This window comes from Salminus brasiliensis, chromosome 16 (genome assembly GCF_030463535.1).
Source record: "Salminus brasiliensis chromosome 16, fSalBra1.hap2, whole genome shotgun sequence".
In the NCBI taxonomy this organism is placed as follows: domain Eukaryota; kingdom Metazoa; phylum Chordata; class Actinopteri; order Characiformes; family Bryconidae; genus Salminus; species Salminus brasiliensis.
The window spans coordinates 4,449,825-4,467,548 of record NC_132893.1 but is presented as its reverse complement, the minus strand read 5'-3'; the positions used below and the strand labels follow the sequence as shown (position 1 = coordinate 4,467,548).

Here is a 17,724-nt window from a genome sequence, read left to right as displayed (position 1 = left end):
CCTACTAAAAGTGGTTCAGGAAAGGTGATGGGCGCCTAAGACTCATTGCTGCGATTCATGAAGGCCCTACCTTACAACTTACGTTGCTAACCTCTTGGTGCCAGAGATCACAGGACACCTTCAGAGGTCTTGTAAAGTCCAAGTCTCGAATGGCCAGATCTGTTGTGGTGGCTCAAGGGGACCTTCTCAGTAGTGGCAGGTGGTTTTAATGTTATGGCTGATCGGTGTAGTGTTATGTATTGTTTTAGAAAGTTGCTAACCTCTTGGTGCCAGAGATCACAGGACACCTTCAGAGGTCTTGTAAAGTCCAAGTCTCGAATGGCAAGATCTGTTGTGGTGGCTCAAGGGGACCTTCTCAGTAGTGGCAGGTGGTTTTAATGTTATGGCTGATCGGTGTAGTGTTATGTATATATCAGTTTGTTTATTGTCTGGATGAGAGTAATGCATTCAAAAGCTGATGTTTACTTTATGGGCCTGCATTTGCCACTTCTGGACACAATGAATTTATTTAGTTTTTTATTAACGCCCCACCTCTGAAAGTCTGAGTTTGTGGAAAAATCTGTTAACGACTAGTAAACAAGGCCTTACGGTGGTGTTCATCTTATAATTGCTAGACTTGAAGGCAGCATATTTTTACTGTGTAGTTAGCGAGTGTTAAATATGGAGGTTAGAGGTAAAGGTAAGTAAGCCAGCTGGCTCAGGGTGTATCTTCAGGTAGGGACATAAAAAACACTTGAGTTGAATTCTTATTTCATCGTAGACCTATACAACAATAATGTTTTTGTAGTTTTAACAGCTAGTTTATTTTGTACACAACCCTGTATCACTTAACATGACACAGGTTGTTTGTTACTGTGCCTTTTAGACTGACATAAGATGAAGAGATATGAGAAATGAGCCCTCTTATGATTGGCAGCCCCTGTTGTGCCTCAATTCAATTCAATTCAAAAAGCACTTAGAGTTGAGACTCACCAGAAAAGGGGAAGAGCGATGCGACGGACCTAAACGTAGCAAGCAGAATAGGTGGGAATATGTAAATGAGTTTATTCTTTTGCTGTCAGAGAAACAGGGAATTCAAAACAGGCTGTTTTGGCAGTTTAGTTTCCACATGTGGACTAGGAAGTTCACCTAGTACGCCTTAAAACAAAACTGCTTTATTTTAGATGTTCAGTTTTCTGTTAGTTTCTGTCAGTTTCCTATTTGTTTTGCTCTTTAACAATCAGGAATTACAGTATCAGAACAAAACATCCTCATTCACATAGCATGCCGAAAGTACAGTGGACAACCACCATTAATGGACGTAAATATACAATGATGGATGTGGTTGACTCATGGTAGACTCTAAGGGTGTAGGAACATATCTAATTTGTGAGATGTTTTGCAACACTGTGTCTATTCTTGAAAACACAGTATTAATTATTAATGAATAGTTTACATGTAAAGATTGGTGGCAGGCAGTGGTTCATTTTGAGTTGTGTTTAAACCCTGACCGCTAGATAGCAGTCTTCAGATTCCACTGTTCTGATTAGATAAAAAGTTCACTTTTACTCTGATTTTATACTATGACAGTTTTTCTAAATTTTTATTTGAAAAAATGCACTATATCATTTTCATACATTATCGCAATATATTGCAGTGCAACTCTTCACCAGGTTCTTGCCAATACACAGCCCTTGTAGACCCCCATCCAGTCACATTTGGCCTGTTTACAGTCTGTTTGCTGTCACATTGATCACAAACAAAATTCCTTACTGTTGATTCCATGTAACCAAAAACTTTGTGTTAATGAACAGTTATTTGCCTCTGTAACATTAACTCTGTGTTTGTGTAATTTTATGGGCTTACCTCTGCTACACTACCTCTCATTTCATAAAAAAAAGCAAGGGCAGGTGTAGATTTGTGTTTAACATTTGTAATGAAAGATGATAGTTTTTAATCCTAAAAATACTTTATTTAGGCCAGCGCAGCACCAGAAATCCTGTGTGTTCAGTTCAAACTCTGTCTGATGCGATCTCATTAGACCAAAGCAGTCTTCCTTAATTCCTTAATTATTGGTTAAAAGTGAGGGTTCCTTGAGTGATGCCATAGAAGAACCACTTTGGTTTCATAAGGAACTATGTTAGTAATAGGGAGTCAAGAACCTTGTGTGCAAGTAACCTTGAATTGGGAAAAATCTGTACGTCAAGTAAAGATTTTTTAAACTTTAAAAAAAGATTCTCAGCAGTCAGACCTCTCTATTACAGACATGTATACTTGTATACGCATATATCTATATATTGTATATCTGACATACTGTGTTTTATATCCAAAAAAAATTAATTAATTGGCCTGTTGGGACCAACAACTAGCAGATTAAGTACACCAATTAAAATAAGAATACAAAGAATAAAATAGTTCATTTTATTTTATTATTTTTTTCCCAGACAAACACATTGATTTCTGGACCACAGTAGAGGATGGAAACCTTTCAGAAACATCTTTTTTATTCTTCTTCTTATTATCATCATTTGAAAATACAAATATAAAATTATACTTTCCACATCTGAGGCGTGAGTGACCCCCTCCATGTTTGTTGTTATAATTATTATTATTGTTATTATTTTCTAAGTTAACTTTATATCAGGGCTTGAGCAAGCCATACAAGAGGACCTGAAAGATGCTTTCAGATGTCAGTCGTTTCGGTCAGTCTCTCGCTGTTAGAAAGTCATTAACGTTGAAGGGGGGGCGGGGACAAGTAAGTTTAAGGAATGGGTGAGGAGGAGCGCGAAGCAGCCGTTGCTGCCTTTTCTCCTCCCAGCGGTCAGCAAAAGTCTGGAGGAAGGACAGCCAGCCTAGACGGTGTGCTGTTATGGTGGAGCCGTAAGAACGACTGCCTTTATGTTACCGTAGACCGGACATGACGGCTACAAGAGAAAGAAAAAGAAGAACGAAGGCTACTGGAAAAACAGCCCACTTGTTGGTTAACAGTCATTAAGAGTTTCTCATGCAAGTGGATGGAATTTTAATTCCATAGTTGGCTTAAGAGAAACTTGCTGCGTTATCGTTGACTGTTTCTTAAGCAACGAACAACAGGATTGGTGGAAGCTGGGAGAGAGCGAGAGAGAGAGACAGAGATGGAAAGAGAGATGTTGTGAATTCACTAAATAGTGAGTCGACACTTTCAGAACATCTAGTCAAACACACCAATGCATGTATACAGTACATTGTATGCAAACATGTATATATGACCACGGGTTGATAAGTAGTTGGCCATTGCCTACCACTTGCCTAAAGATTCAAGTTTTAAATGGATACGGTAGTACGCTCCAGACACTTTCCAGTCCAGCTTTTTTCCCCCTTCCCCCCCAAATCAATGGATTAGTAAGATGTGTGACATTCATCAGCTGTAAACTGCTGTCAATGGAAAAGAACTTGAAAAAAAAAGCAGAGCCATGCTACCTTAAAGTCTAAGCTAGAAGTATAGTCAATTAAATAAAAAATATCCCAAAAACAAAGGTTTTGGAGCACCAGCTTTTATTTTATTCAACTTTCAAATTTTAAAATGGATACTGCAGTTATGAGATTGTAGTATGAATATTGTTCCAACTTTTTTTTAAAACTTTTTTTCTAGATGTTTTTATGTGTGTAAATTTGTCAGTCATATTGCTTCTTTCATTGAATAATATAGACAGTTTTGCAAAAAACAGTTAGCCTTCTGATTTCTTCTGTATAGAAAATGACTTACAACAAGTAGACAGAGTCTAGAAATGAACTAAAAAATTGTTATAATAGAAATTTAATATTCTTACAACAATCTCAAAATGAGAGGTATTTGATATTTATGACTAGATTTAAGATTTTTCCACTGTGTGCCATGGTGTTTTTGTCAACTGAAGACCAATGGAGACTGACTGACTATTTCTTATGCCACTTCTCTCACAGGCTTGTACTTTCTTTCTTTTGTTTATTTGCAGACTTGGCAGATGAGCAGTAGATTGCTTCAGTAAGCAGACACGGATCAAGCATCATTGCTAAAGTTTATAGAATGGATAAAAACTACACAGGTAAGATGAGCTCAATGGATCAGCTATTATGACCATGCAGGGGCATATCGGCCCCCTTTTTAAAGAATTTAATATCAAAGCAGTTTTTTATTTTTACACTTTATTGCTTTGTTGGAATACTGGGAAATATTTCCCCAATGTGAAATATCCTGAAGGCTGTGCAGCACAGTTATTTCTAGCAGTCAAAGTCTAATTGAGGTATGTCTTTACTGACCTGTGAAAGCAAGAGGAGCTGTTGTAAACATGTTCTCTCTGCTTTTAACTACATGTATAACTATGTAAACAGATGATTTGCAAAATGTTCTTTTTACACAGTGAGCATAAAGTTGACCACAACTAGGAATAGAGACAGACAATTATCAACATTAGCATGAGTCTAGTTAAATTAAAAGACTGGTTTCCAGGGTCCATAGTTAAAAGTCTTCAAATAATGCCTTGTGTGTAAAAAGAATTCTGTTAAAGGCAGAAAAAAAGTTTTTCAAAAATAGCAGTGTGTTGGGGTGATGGCGATATTTTGAAAGTATAAAAACATCAAAACAGAGTATTTTGTATTACTTGCGTAATTGTCATGAGATGTTTTAAAAAAATATGATTATCTTTTACATATCAATCTTCATAATTATAGCTTGTGTGCCCTTAAAAAATAACCAAAATAAAGAGTTTTGCATTAGCATTTAAGGTAGTATGGCACACCCCTTTCAAAAACATTCAAGGGTGGGGATTTAAATAATGCCTTACAGCAATTTCTATTTTCTTTTTTTAATATAGTTTTTTTTTTTTTGAGAGAGAGAGAGCTTTGGTTTGTTGAAACCGTGTGAATGTGCGAATCACAACAAAAGAAAAAAGAAAGAAGAAGAAACAGGCCAAAGATAAAATTCTACTAAAATAACCTCACAATACAATATGTGATACAAGTAAGCTCTATCTTTACTGGTCCTAAATCTGCTACAAACTACCATATCTAGAGTAACTTTACAATATCGACTAATTTCACTGGGCGAGAGAGAGAGAGAGAGAGAGGGAGGGGATGGGGGTGTGAAGAGTAAAAAGAGTGAAAGGAGAACAACGTCAAAGAGGAGTATAAACCACTACACTGGTACCAAAGACAGCACTTTGTTACAATATATGATTTTTACACACTAAATACAATGATGATGAACTAAAAGGTTGGATGTAGTGATAGGGAGTGGAAAAGGAGAGAGATCATTTGATGGCTGCACAGTACATTGTATTATTATCATTATTATTATAATTATTATTCATATGAACAACCACAAAAATAGGAATAAAATCCCCTGATTCAACATTTGAAATCAGTGAAGGAACATCTTTTCCTTTTTTAAAGTTTTGTATTTCATTTTTGTCTCATACATTTGAACATTACAATAGTTGTCTTCAGCTTCTTTTTTTTCTCTTGTTTGTTTTTAAATTATTACTTGATCGTATCTCCATATCATGTAAAAAGCATCCAGCATTTTGCTTCACCTGGTTATTCGGCGCATTGGAGTACATCAAATAAAACAAAATCAATCCAAAAAAAATGTAGTATACATTTGCAGCAGGAAACAAGAGACAAATATACAAATATACATCAATCAAATCATCACCTTCAACAATCTGCACTTTAAAATCGTTTCGTTCAATGTCATTTTCTCTGACCTGAAACCAGTCCTTATACGTACAACAAAATCAGCACAGCAGCTACGGTTCTCTGTGTGAACATATTTTTCAGTGTCTTCTATTGGTTGCATCTAAAATACATTTTAGATTAGAGGTTGGCTATATCCATGAAATGAAATCTGAGCTTTGAGTTCTAGAGATTGCTTTTTCATTTTGCTGGCTCTACACCTGGCCTTCCAGTCATCTGTAGAGGCAACATTCACATGAGGAGTCTTCATACATGAAACCCTAATCGAGAATCATTTAAAGTAGCCAACATGTGCAAAAACAAAAGTGGTCAGGTCTTTCCTACTGGTCACAGTGCAATGATTTCTGCTTATACTCAGTCAGCATGGTTTGCTTGTTAACGCTCGGATAAAACGATAAAATAAATTACATTTCTTTTCCACCGTCAAACTCACAGGACTGAGGTATGGTAAAAAAACGTTTGCCTTCTTAATTCACTCAGCAGAGAACTGATCGAAAGAACAAGCTTTTATGCATTAGCTGTGACGTACACTCCAGATACCGAGTTCCAAAGTCAAATGGAACAGAGTGGATAAGACAAACAACAACACCAAATAACATAGTCTTTTTTTGTTTTTGTTTTTTAGTTTTTTAACTTTTTTTTTTCTTGTCAGGAGTATAAAAGTGTCAGGACGCACAGAGTATTTCTAAAATCTCCAGACTGAATTCAGAGTAACACTACCTACAGTGTGCTTTGGATTGAATCGTTCTTTTTGAAATTACGTTGAGCTTAAATCTCCGCAGCTGCGATAAAAGACTCAACTCAAAGAATCTTTACCTCACTCTGAGCAGTGCCCTGTAGTCACCGGTTTGTAAATATGCTGGTATGACACTTGTAAAATTATTTAGCTTGTATTTACAGAGCGAGCCAAACAGCTATCCAATAGATCGCAACTTGTCACTTGGGTACTTACTGTATTTGAGTGACACCTAGATAATAATCATCTGTTAAGACCTATATTTTCTTTTTTGTTTATTCACACCCTGGAACCATTTCTTTTACACGCCGTCAGAAAAATACGTTTTTGTTTTTTTTTCTTTTTCCATTCTGAGTTGGTTATATGCAATGACTGGAATAATATTTACAGTAACTTTTTTTTTCTTAAATCTGAATTCACAATGTATACATTTGAAAAAATGTTATAGTATACATTTTTTTTTCTAAACGACAAAAACAACACTTATAAAAAAAGGACCATAAAAATATTGGAGTCCTCTTTGTATTGCCCAAAAATAGGTAATTATGATCAACAATGAGACATCACAAGAATTAAAAACAGCTACTAAGATCGATTTAGTTCATTTACCCTCTTGTTTTTCACCCGAAATGAAATGTACTTAATGTTCTTTCAAAGCCTTATCAGTCAATATGTAGCTTGAACCTTTTTTTTGTTGTGCAAATATGACACCATAAAATCGGATCTTTACAATTTGTACCAAAGGTAATTCACACATGACCAGCAAACGTTTTCAACTATTCTCGCCAAAATGCCATAAAAAGAAAAAAACACAAAGAGCATGAATAAGAAATGCGAAAAATCAAAATGACACAACTGATCACAACAAAATAACATTTTCCCCCCTCATCTACACAACTTAACCAACTAAAAGCAGAAAACCTTAAAAATAATGAGAGAACTAAAAAGCCATATAGAAGAACAGCAGTTGTTTTATTTTCTGAGATGATCTTGACATTTTCTTTTGTTCTTTTCTTCTTCATGATGCCACCCCTTGTCCTTTCACCAATGGGATGCTGTAGTGCTTGAAGTCTCATGACATCACCTGTACACAACCAGTTAGAAACTTCGGCCCATCTTCCCAGGACCTCCAGATATACTCTGGTGAGGCAAAACAGGTAGAGTTCAAATTACATCACCAGTTTCTTGAAGATACTGACACTATTCATCAGTACCTGAGCTACTACCACTCTCTTTTGCCATGCACACAGTGAGAGGCATACACATGACTAAACCAGTGCTAACAGATAACAGGAATTTCAGAGCTTTAGATCAAATATTCTGCAGCTCAACTTTCACTGCACAATTTATACCCTGTCCATCAATGGAAAGGGATCAATACGGGACCACCACTGATTACATATCATTTGGGTGGTGGACAGTTCTGAGCACAGCAGTATTTGCTGGAGTTTCTACACCCATCAGTGTCACTGCTAAATTGAGAGTGATCTGAGAATATGCAGAATGTTGTTGAGTTGTTCTGTGGTCAGAAACAAATTATGTATCAACAGATGGACTGCAGTTTCTAGCATCCTGTATTAATGATAAAATAAAATAAGTGAATAATCGATCTTTAACTTTGAGTTCTTTTAAATTTATTTGAATTGGGATTGTTGCCATACCAGAATGAATATTGTAGTATCTTATCTATCTAATTATATATCTTAATTATCTATATTAATACAATGTTGCAGGCAAATATTACATACACTTATTAGCATCAATATTTTAAGTATTTAAACTATTTAAATAAAGAATTGAACACCCATGCAGTTAGAGAATATATTTTATTTTGACAGATTGTACCGTATTGCAGCATTGAAAAATGATTTTTTTACATTTAAGCATTAAATCCCTTACACTGAACTTTAACGTAAAACTATGTTCTCATTTACAACTGCAATTACAGAAGAGGTGATGCTGTAGCTCAGGCTGTCTATAATAGGAGACTGCATTCACACACATGGTTATTGACAACCTCATAATTTTAGAACACTGTTGCTTTACCCCAAAATTAAACAGCAGTCTTTGTCATACAATAGAAGACCCAATTCACGTCGCCTTATGATGTTATTTGGCAAGATTGTCAGGTGAAATCTGTTTTCAATTACTTATTGGCTAGATGTTGTTTCTCTGATTTCTTGTTTGGAAGAAAGTAAGCCTGTAGACTCCCAGTCTCTCTCACTCTAACTGGTGTCCTTGCAGACAGCAGAAAAAGTGGGGCACATTGAGGCAGAAGTAATCCAAGCAGACGGGTGGGCAGAGTACTGGGAGCTGAGACTGGGATCTGACTTGACACTCCACAGATTTGAAAGTTTGAGAGCCAAATGAGGGTGAAGTAGCACAGTAGTGGGAGAGCTTGTGGAGACGGACATAGGCTGTATACAGACTCTGAAACAAGGCACAAGAATGCCTTTAAATTCCTCTCCTGCTATTGTTTTCTGTGTACACAGAAAAAACTCACTCCATAGCTGGAAATACTTCTCATTATTACTTACATCTACTGTTTTGTGTTTTAATGTTTATTAGCATCTCCGTTTTAGTTAGAAAATATGGACACACAAGCCATAATGGGGAACCTTTAGGAGAAAGCAACAGTGTCGATTTGTGCAAGCTCATGAAATGAAATAAACTCTACTTGCTTCAAGCTATGAACAAATGAAGTGCATGATATTGCAAATGAAAGGTCTGGCGTATATGGGAAATGAACAAAGGCGCAGAGAGAAAGATTTGCAGGTTGAAGAGAATGACTGCATTTTGCCATTTCATGCATTTCACTGTCAGTCTAGCATTTGCGCTGATATGGGGTAACAGTTCCATAAAAGCGAGAGCAGGTGGAGGAGAGATTAAGGATGAAATAAGTCCATAAAGACAGAGAAAGAGGTGGATAGAAAGGACCATTGAGCAATATAAGAGAAAACATAATACCTCCACTGAGATGGCAACCGACCACCTGTTAGGTTTCAATGGTATCCATTTGTAAAAGCTGTCGCAATCAAGGGGCCCTAAAAGTATACAGTTAGTGTGTCTGTTAGTAGGCATCTGCAGGAGAAGAGAAAAGTGAGTACATTTTGATCCACAGGATTACTCTGTCATCATGTAGGAGTTTCAAATCATAAACAGTATATAATGAAAACTGATTTGATGTACAATGCGCAAAGTGGAAAAATAATAACTGAAAATCACAAGTTTACTTTTATTTATTTTCTTTATAGAAACAAAGGAAATGTTCTATATTTCTGAACTAGATATGTACAAAAATGTCATGAACTTACTGTAACATACTGTATCTAAAGTGAAAACTAAGTACTAACTGTGTACTAAGTGGGTGTTTGGTTTAGAGGACACAACAGTGTCAAAAGGTCACTTAATACTTAAAAGTATAATATCTAAATAAACATGTGTGCTTCAAGGTATGTTGACCCCAAAAATGCTAACATTACTAACAGCATTTAAATGCAACTAAAATCAGAAAGGGGTTTTCATCTTTAACATGATGTATTTCGAGTAAAATCAGATGCATGAGTAAGAAGAAATTATTGTGGGCAGGACATGATGAGATCAATCAGAATCTTACTGGGTGGTAAAAAGTAAGCAATTCAAAACAAGCATGGACCTAAGAGATGAACATAGTTGTAGCTAGACAACGTTCTGTAGAAAGGTTCACTCTGTGGCCAACTTTGCAATGCTGCCGGGCATTTATTTCCAGTCCTACAATATCAGGTCTCTCTTTGAATGGGAGGAGACCAAAATAATGGAAACTCTGGCCAAATATTTTTCATGATCGAGTAAAGAGTTTGAGGTGTTGGCTCAAATCTGTCTTTACAGAATGTAAATTTTACGTAAATTTACATTTAGTACAGCAAACTAAAAAATACTTTTATTCTAATTCATTCATTATTGTTGGTTTTACCCCCAATGGGTTAGGTGTGAACTCAGTCATGCTTACAGGAATGTTATTGAAGGATTCCAAACACGTGCATGTTCTTCTTCAACCCCCTTCCAAAAAAAGTAAGAAAAACGAGGAAACGTCCACCCTCGTCTTCTCGCTCTCTCGAGCTGATCAATCTCCCTCCTCCATATGCAAATCCTCGACACTGTCTGATTTTCTGATTGCGTTTGTGAGGCAAACCGCCCACACGGCAGATTTAGGGGGCAAAACGGCAAACTGTCAACACGTCTTTCTTAAAAACACTGCCTCTTATCGGGCCTGTCATCAGCCCATTGTGCTCGTGAGCGACGCGCTTCAGAAAGACCTCCCGAGCTTAATCCATATGAATAAATCAAAGTCTGCTACGGCAGGGCGCTTCGGGCTCTCTAATCAAGCAGACTCTGAGGAAAGAGTTTTGCTTCGCACTCCCACTGACACTCATCTCTGTGGAGTACGAGAGCCTTTATCGTTTAACTTCATACTAGTTGCATGTTCCTGACGGTGCTACTCAGATGTGGGCCTGGAAGGCCACAGCGCCACACTGTTCTTCCCCATCGAACGCAGCTGATTCATCTCATCAGCTAATTATAAAGCCCTTCGCAGGATGAATTAGGTGCGCTGGAGCAGGAAAAACACTAAACTCTGCAGTGCTGTGGCCCTCCAGGGCCAGATATGAGTAACACTAATAAAGAGTAATAAAACAGCAACTGTGGAGTCATCCGCCGGGTTGCAGCGCCTACAGTTCCGCGGTGTGGCTAATTGTTGACACGTGTCGCAGAAATAAACGGAGAGGAGCATTCTGCGTTCCGCGTCATTTCCTGTGTTAATGTGCTGCTCGGAGACATTATCTGCCGGAGTGCCGGACTCTGAAGCATCTAGGCTCTCAGCCCAGCCTTAGTTACTCGTATCACCCTGAGAGGAACTAACTCAACCTGAAACCGCACCACTCCACATTAATCTCTTATCGCCATGCAAATTTGCGTCCAGATGCGTCCCCGGTAACACTAATGCCCATAAATAAAGCTAGGGGTGCATGGCGCGCATTTCCATTTTGCAGTGCTGTGGATGTTTAACAAAGTTAAAGTCTGAGTCATCTGCTCTCTTGGGTTTTAAACCATCGCCTAACATTCTCAACGCAACCAAGAATGTGAAATGCGAGCGAAGAACAGGGGCAGTGTTTCAAGCCCCAATGCAAAGTGATCCACGGAACACGGATAATTACTTGATAACTGTATTATAATCTGCATTGTTCGACAAATACAAAAGCGGGCGACAAAGAGGCTGTTCAACTCACAAAGGCAGCGAGGGTTAGGAGGAGAGAAGGCCTTGGATGACTGTTGCACGGCACACCTTGTCATAAAGCCCATCTCTGCCGTAGAGCTGGTTAAGAGATGTATTTGCGCGAGAATGAGTGTGTGAATAATTGAATTTCAATTTGGCACTTCATTACAAATGCATCCTTTCTTTTTTCAAATTGAGAGCTGCAGCGATTCAGAAATGCGACCTGACATCTGTGACATTCAGAGACGGAATCTGCGCTCTGCCAGCAAAAAGCCAATTAAAGCAACTTTTGTGCCGCGCCATGCTTTTGTTTGGATATGGTGTCAAAAGCATCTGCTTGTTACAGGGACATTTGAATTTGACAATTTGCTCATTTCCAATCATACCAATTTTTTTCTTCCTTTTTTCTGCCAAGTTGTTTGTGATGCTCTTTTCTCCCTCCCTCCCTCCTTCATCCCTCAAACTTCAGCTGCATTTCAGACGGATTGCAGTATCACAGAGGCTCTTGATTCATCAGCACACAAGTGTTTTTTGTGGTTTTTTTGTTTTTTTTGGATGCACATAGTGGCACTAATTCTGCTTATAGTCCGATTGAGACCCTCTTTTCTAAATTGCCACATTGACAATAAAGTGGCTGCCCTTAAGTGAGTCATACAGAAATTACACAATCAAACCCAGACTCCTCAGTTGCAAGTCAAAAGTAATCAAAAACTGTACAGGATTAAAAGTGTTTTGAGAATAGAAAAGAACGAACAGAGAATGAGAAACAGCCAGAGAGAGGCCGAGACATATTTACTGTACAGGCCCTGTACACTAGATTGTGCGGTGTCCCATGAAAGGAATATTCCAGCGTTTTCAACCTAATCTCAATTTGATGCATCTGTACCAGACAGAGTAAGACAATCATTTCAGTGCCTTTCCCGCTGAAACACTCAAAACACACTTTTAATAAAAGCCACTTAGCAGTTATATTTTTAGCTATATTTTATCAGTAAATGACTATGCTTTGTAGAGCACATTCATGTTGTAAAGATCTTTACAGGGTTTCTGCTAACTTAATGGAGTTCCCTCACCTTCCTATGACAAAAATCAGACCCCATCACCACAGCTCCTCCTCCTCTTGCAATCTAATGCTCTGTGCCCAGAAAGTTGGGATCTGGTTTCAAGTTCCATCAGATGAAGCTTCCAAGAACTCTAAAACAAGGTTCTTGAGTTCCACTCAATTTGCCATCAGCCCAAAATGACCAGTTTGGTGGTTTGGACAACGTTTTCACAGGTTATGCCTGATCACTATAAATTTCAGGAACCCTAATGGAGTGCAAATGTACACTTCCATTCCAAGGTTTTGGTCAAAAGATCAGCTGTGAAACTGTTGAACCCATCAATAGAGGATAGTATTTTAAGTATTAATTATGGAATAAAACATCTAAAAGTGAATAGTTTGTAAAATTGTATGTTATTGCAAACAGCCTATTTTGATAGTGTTGGAAAGTTCAACAAAACTTCATAGGAACAGCTTCGGTAAGACACTGTCTCGTACAAAACCAAGGTTAATATAATTCAGCATCTGAAAAATGACTTCTGTTGCAAGTGAGTTTTGAGTCAAAGAGGTAGGAGATACGTCAACATCATAGCTGGTGATAACAGAGGGTTGGGTGTGACGCATAATGATGTGGCAGATGTTGAACACGCTGGACTGTCCCTTTAAATGAGCTCTGTATATTTCAGAACAGGTACACGGCAGGTGTGATGGGAAGGTGTAACATTTGGACTTGGTGGAGGTGGGGTGATACTCACAGCGATGCCGTGGCTGAAGCCGGAGCCAGGCTGGGGGCTAGCAGCAGTGATGTAGTTTCCCACAGCAGAGTCCTGACTGCCCGGGCCGTACAGATCAGCTACAGGCCCCGGACTGTTAGCACCAGGGAAGCCTCCGGGCCGAGGAGGGTTAGTGCCTAAAGAGCGCACACACACAGAGGGGGAGACATATTTAAACAGCAAATCCTCAGGGTCATGTCAAGCATGATGCACACAGATTGGAAAACAAATTTAGACTGCCTGGAGATTGACATAAACACAATATATGGGAGAGAATATGATATTGGATGTTTGAGTCTATATTAATTTTCAGAATATTGAAGGACTGGGAACAGTAGAGCCAAATAATAAGCGATAGCAGCAAGGAGAGTGGCACTGAAATGCTGACTAATTACTGGAAATGCCGTTCCATTTCTGCACTCTGAAATTGCTAATAGCTAAAGCTTTCACAATTATATTGTGAATTGTAAAGAGAGTGTCATTAAACTTGCATTAGAACAATATCTTTATTATCTTTATTTCTTTCAAGTAGCGAGGGGCACCAAAGGCGATTAGCCAACATCATATTCTCGAGTATGTCGTGAACATGTTGGGGAATTTCACAACTCACAGGGAAGTCATGTGCAAACAGTGATCGGCATGCAAGAAACCAACATGCAGTCAGTCACAAACGTATCATGTGCCCTTTGCGTACAGGCTGTTTGTGTGGACCTGCATGAAGCGTAGTATATCAGCGGGTATTTGATGGCACTGTTAATTTTTCGGGCTAGTTCTAAGGTAACTCTTGGCACAATGCATGGTGTAAATTTGGAAAAAGCATGTGCTGCAGGTTCCTCCTCTTGTTTTCGGTGTCTTATTTGACTTGCCATCATTAAGGCACACAGAGTTAATGAGGTGATGCAGAAAATGCCTGGTGAGTGCAAAGTTGGAAATTTGGTCAAGGTTTCAAAGTTTTAACTTCTTTCTAGATTTTCATTTTACATATATGTTTTTAATTATCTAGAGAAATTGTTATTCTATTTGCAGATTCGGCATATCTGACTTCTTCCTGTAGAATAAAACACATTTCGCTAACTAACATGGCTTAAAACAAAGCTAGAGCTAAGCTAAATTAAATTAAATGAAATTATTCTTGAAACATTCTCAAAATGAGCATATAAACACTTTTTGTGCAGTGAACGAAATGCCAGTAGTCTAGGTTGTAAAAGTTTCTAAGCCTGTTCAACCCCATGATCCAGCCAATACATCCAACACTGTATAAACTGGCTAGACAAAGTGCTCCGGTCACATTGTCCCCGCTGTAGCTTTTCATCTGTCAGACAGCACTACTAATTTGCCTACATTTCCACCACGACAACAGTATGAGACACCAATGCTGTGACTAATAATGCTATGACTAAGGCCTGTCCTGGCTTTTCAAAAACAGATACACTTTTATCATGTCGATATGTCACGTGACCGGTTTTGTGCTCAAATAGATATGTTGAGTTGCATTGAACATGAAGTTTTAAATCCCACCCCCCATAAAAAACACACCTCTGCCAATCTGCTAATGATTCACTCTGACCTTTGTTTTCTTTTCAGTTTAAAATGCTAGAGCAAAGCAGCTACGCTAAAATGCTTTTGTGGGCAAAAGTTAGACGGGTCAATTCATCCTACTGTATCTGGCCTACTCTGTGCTTTGCAGTGACAGAGAATTAGAGAGACACATTTAGGGGGGGAGAGAGACAGAAACTGCAGTGCTTAACTCCAGGCCTTTCTCAGGAGCAGCCTCACTGGCCTTATCTGAACAGCACATTTCCTAATAGGCCTGCTTATTAAGCAATTACAGCCATTTTGAGTTTCAACAGTAATCCTCATTTCCTATAATTGGTGGATTCTGTTGAGGCAAAGCGCAGGGCTCTCCCTCTCCCTTTCCTCTTCTCTCTCTGTTTCTCTCTCTCTCTCTTTCTCTCTGCGAGCAAAAGGATTTATGTTTCAACTTAAACCCTGGGGCTAGACCGCTCCTGCTATTAACTTTAATAGGCAAACATGAGTTACACTTATTGGCTTTGACTGGTAGCTTAGCGGCACCCATGCTAATTAAACTAGCGGGCCAGTGGATTACACAGCAGGTTTTTAAGGTGCAGGTGACTCATGTGTCCTGCACTGGCGCCCAGGTAGGAGCTTTAATTTACGAGACCCCTTTGTCTGTTTCTGCAGGATGACAAAGTGGCTGTGTGCCGTGGGGGAAGAGGGCACAGGACTGTTCTGTTCTACAAGTTCAAGCAAGGTATTTGTCCTCACCTGTTTTTTTTTTTGTTTGTTTGCTTGTTTATTTATTGATTTATATACCTTTTTTCATGGTGGAGGGGGATTATAATGTAATTCTCACACCAGCACACACACACAGGCAGACACACAAACGCACAGTCGTTTCTGTCATGAGATAAAGTGCTTTGATATGACCCCTAAAAGACCCCACAATGCATCGATTATGTCTGTGTTGCCCCAGCAACCGAGATACAGGAGACAGTTTGACAGGACCTCATATCAAGTATCACCTTAATCCAATATAACTTTATCTCTGTGTTCTCAACCTATATTGAAAGCAGTATTACTGTCATATATTGCAAAGATTAAGACAGAAATGCGCATTTCTGCCTCCGATGCTTCTGTTCAGTGGTGGCGACGGGTGGCAGCAGGGGGGTGGAGTGCAGAGGTGAAGTATTATTTATGTCTGTCTGATAAAGGCTGGTGAAATGCCAGCGGAACATAGCGAGAAAAGGCTGCACAGTTTAAACAGGAGAGAACGAAGAGAACAACATGACCTCTGCCAGCAGCACAGGACAGCTTCCGGAGCTGAAAACACAGTGATGTATTGTGGAACACAAACGGAAAACTGGGCAGAACTCCCAAATGTTCTCAGTTGCTGTGTATCCGTACAGCAGCTCCTGCCCTAGACTGTGGTGGTGAAATCTGACTACAGTAATTGAGGACCGTAACTCTGTACAGCACCGGTGCAGCTCGGAGCCCATAGCTTAGCGTGCCCGGCTGCGCACCGCGGGGAGCCATTCGAGCCGAAATCTGCACAGGCTGGGCCCGGGTCCAAACCGAGAGATCTGTGTAATCTGCAGTGTAAAGCACGGGCGCTAAGATGTCTTTCCTTGTCGCCTGCCAAAGCAAATGAGGCGGGACAGGCGAGGTGAGGCGAGGCGGAGCGCCTGGCAGGCCTCAACACCTGGCTGGAGCCGCCTCAGCCGCGGCCGTTTGGACTGTGGCTACAGACGGGCGACGTCGTGCAAGACTTCTGCAGCGCATCATCATGCTTTAGAGCAGGGACATTGCAGAACTGAAGGAGGCCCATGGAGTGCGGTGCTGAAAATGGCTAGCCAATGAGGCTTGACTAGCCGTAACTACGCTGGGGGGTTCGGAGAGAAAGAGACAGCAGGGTCATATTCACCGTTAATGACATTGCAACTAGAATTTCACTGATGGAACAGGCCACGTTATGCATCCAGTGAGATTTCAAAGCTGCAGTTATTAATCCTAAAGCATATTCTTTACTTATTCATTACCTGCTAGAAAAATAATAAGAAGGGTATGTTATAATGCTTAGGAACTGAAGTGTGGGCCTACATACAGCCCTGGGGACTCAAGGATTTATCACTTTGACCACAAATCATAATACGGCTACTACAGATGCAAGGCAAACAGGATCATCTTCAAGTGTCAACTAGCCTCTGTTGCTGTTGATTTATTGCTAACCATGTTACCATGGAAGTACTCGTCTAATGCACTCACGCAAAGCAAGCTGACTGCACCACGTCACCTGCCTTCAAACCTCAATTCACACCAAACACAGCTAGACATAATAATGTGAAGATGTTCCAAGAGAGCTTGTGTTTATATCACAGGAGTGTTGCGAGGAGGTGACAAGAGTTGACTTAACGTGCAACACGAGGTGACAGGAAGGGAATTAGCTTGTTTTCGTACTGCGATTAAGCCGAAAAACTGTGATTAAGCCTTTAAAATAAAATCTGAATAAAAACAGACTTTTTAAACTGGAGATTGACAACTACTGTTAGACCTGTCACGATATATATATTTTTTCACGACAATAAATTGTTCCAGAAAAAAATGCGATAAACAGTATTATATCAGTAACAGTATTATTGATATAATGATAATCTAATAGCATAATAATACAATTGCATGCTTTTAAAGACAATGAATTTCAGAATTAACAATA

General features: G+C 39.1%; 1 protein-coding gene across 6 annotated transcripts in view; it reads right to left on the bottom strand.

Annotated features, from left to right (window-relative positions):
- Positions 1–2,386: 2,386 nt before the first annotated feature.
- msi2a (musashi RNA-binding protein 2a) overlaps positions 2,387–17,724 on the bottom strand; it is a 316,548-nt gene continuing 301,210 nt past the window's right edge. For 5 of the 6 annotated variants that reach the window (XM_072658303.1, XM_072658304.1, XM_072658307.1 and 2 more), the window contains 3 exons: positions 13,476–13,630; positions 9,395–9,471; positions 2,387–7,567 (listed from right to left, as the gene is read on the bottom strand). In XM_072658303.1, coding sequence (XP_072514404.1) covers positions 9,430–9,471; positions 13,476–13,630 — 197 coding nt within the window. In that variant the 3' untranslated portion in view covers positions 2,387–7,567; positions 9,395–9,429. Of the gene's footprint in view, positions 7,568–9,104; positions 9,108–9,394; positions 9,472–13,475; positions 13,631–17,724 lie in introns of all 6 variants that reach the window. The other variant, XM_072658309.1, reaches the window with a different exon arrangement.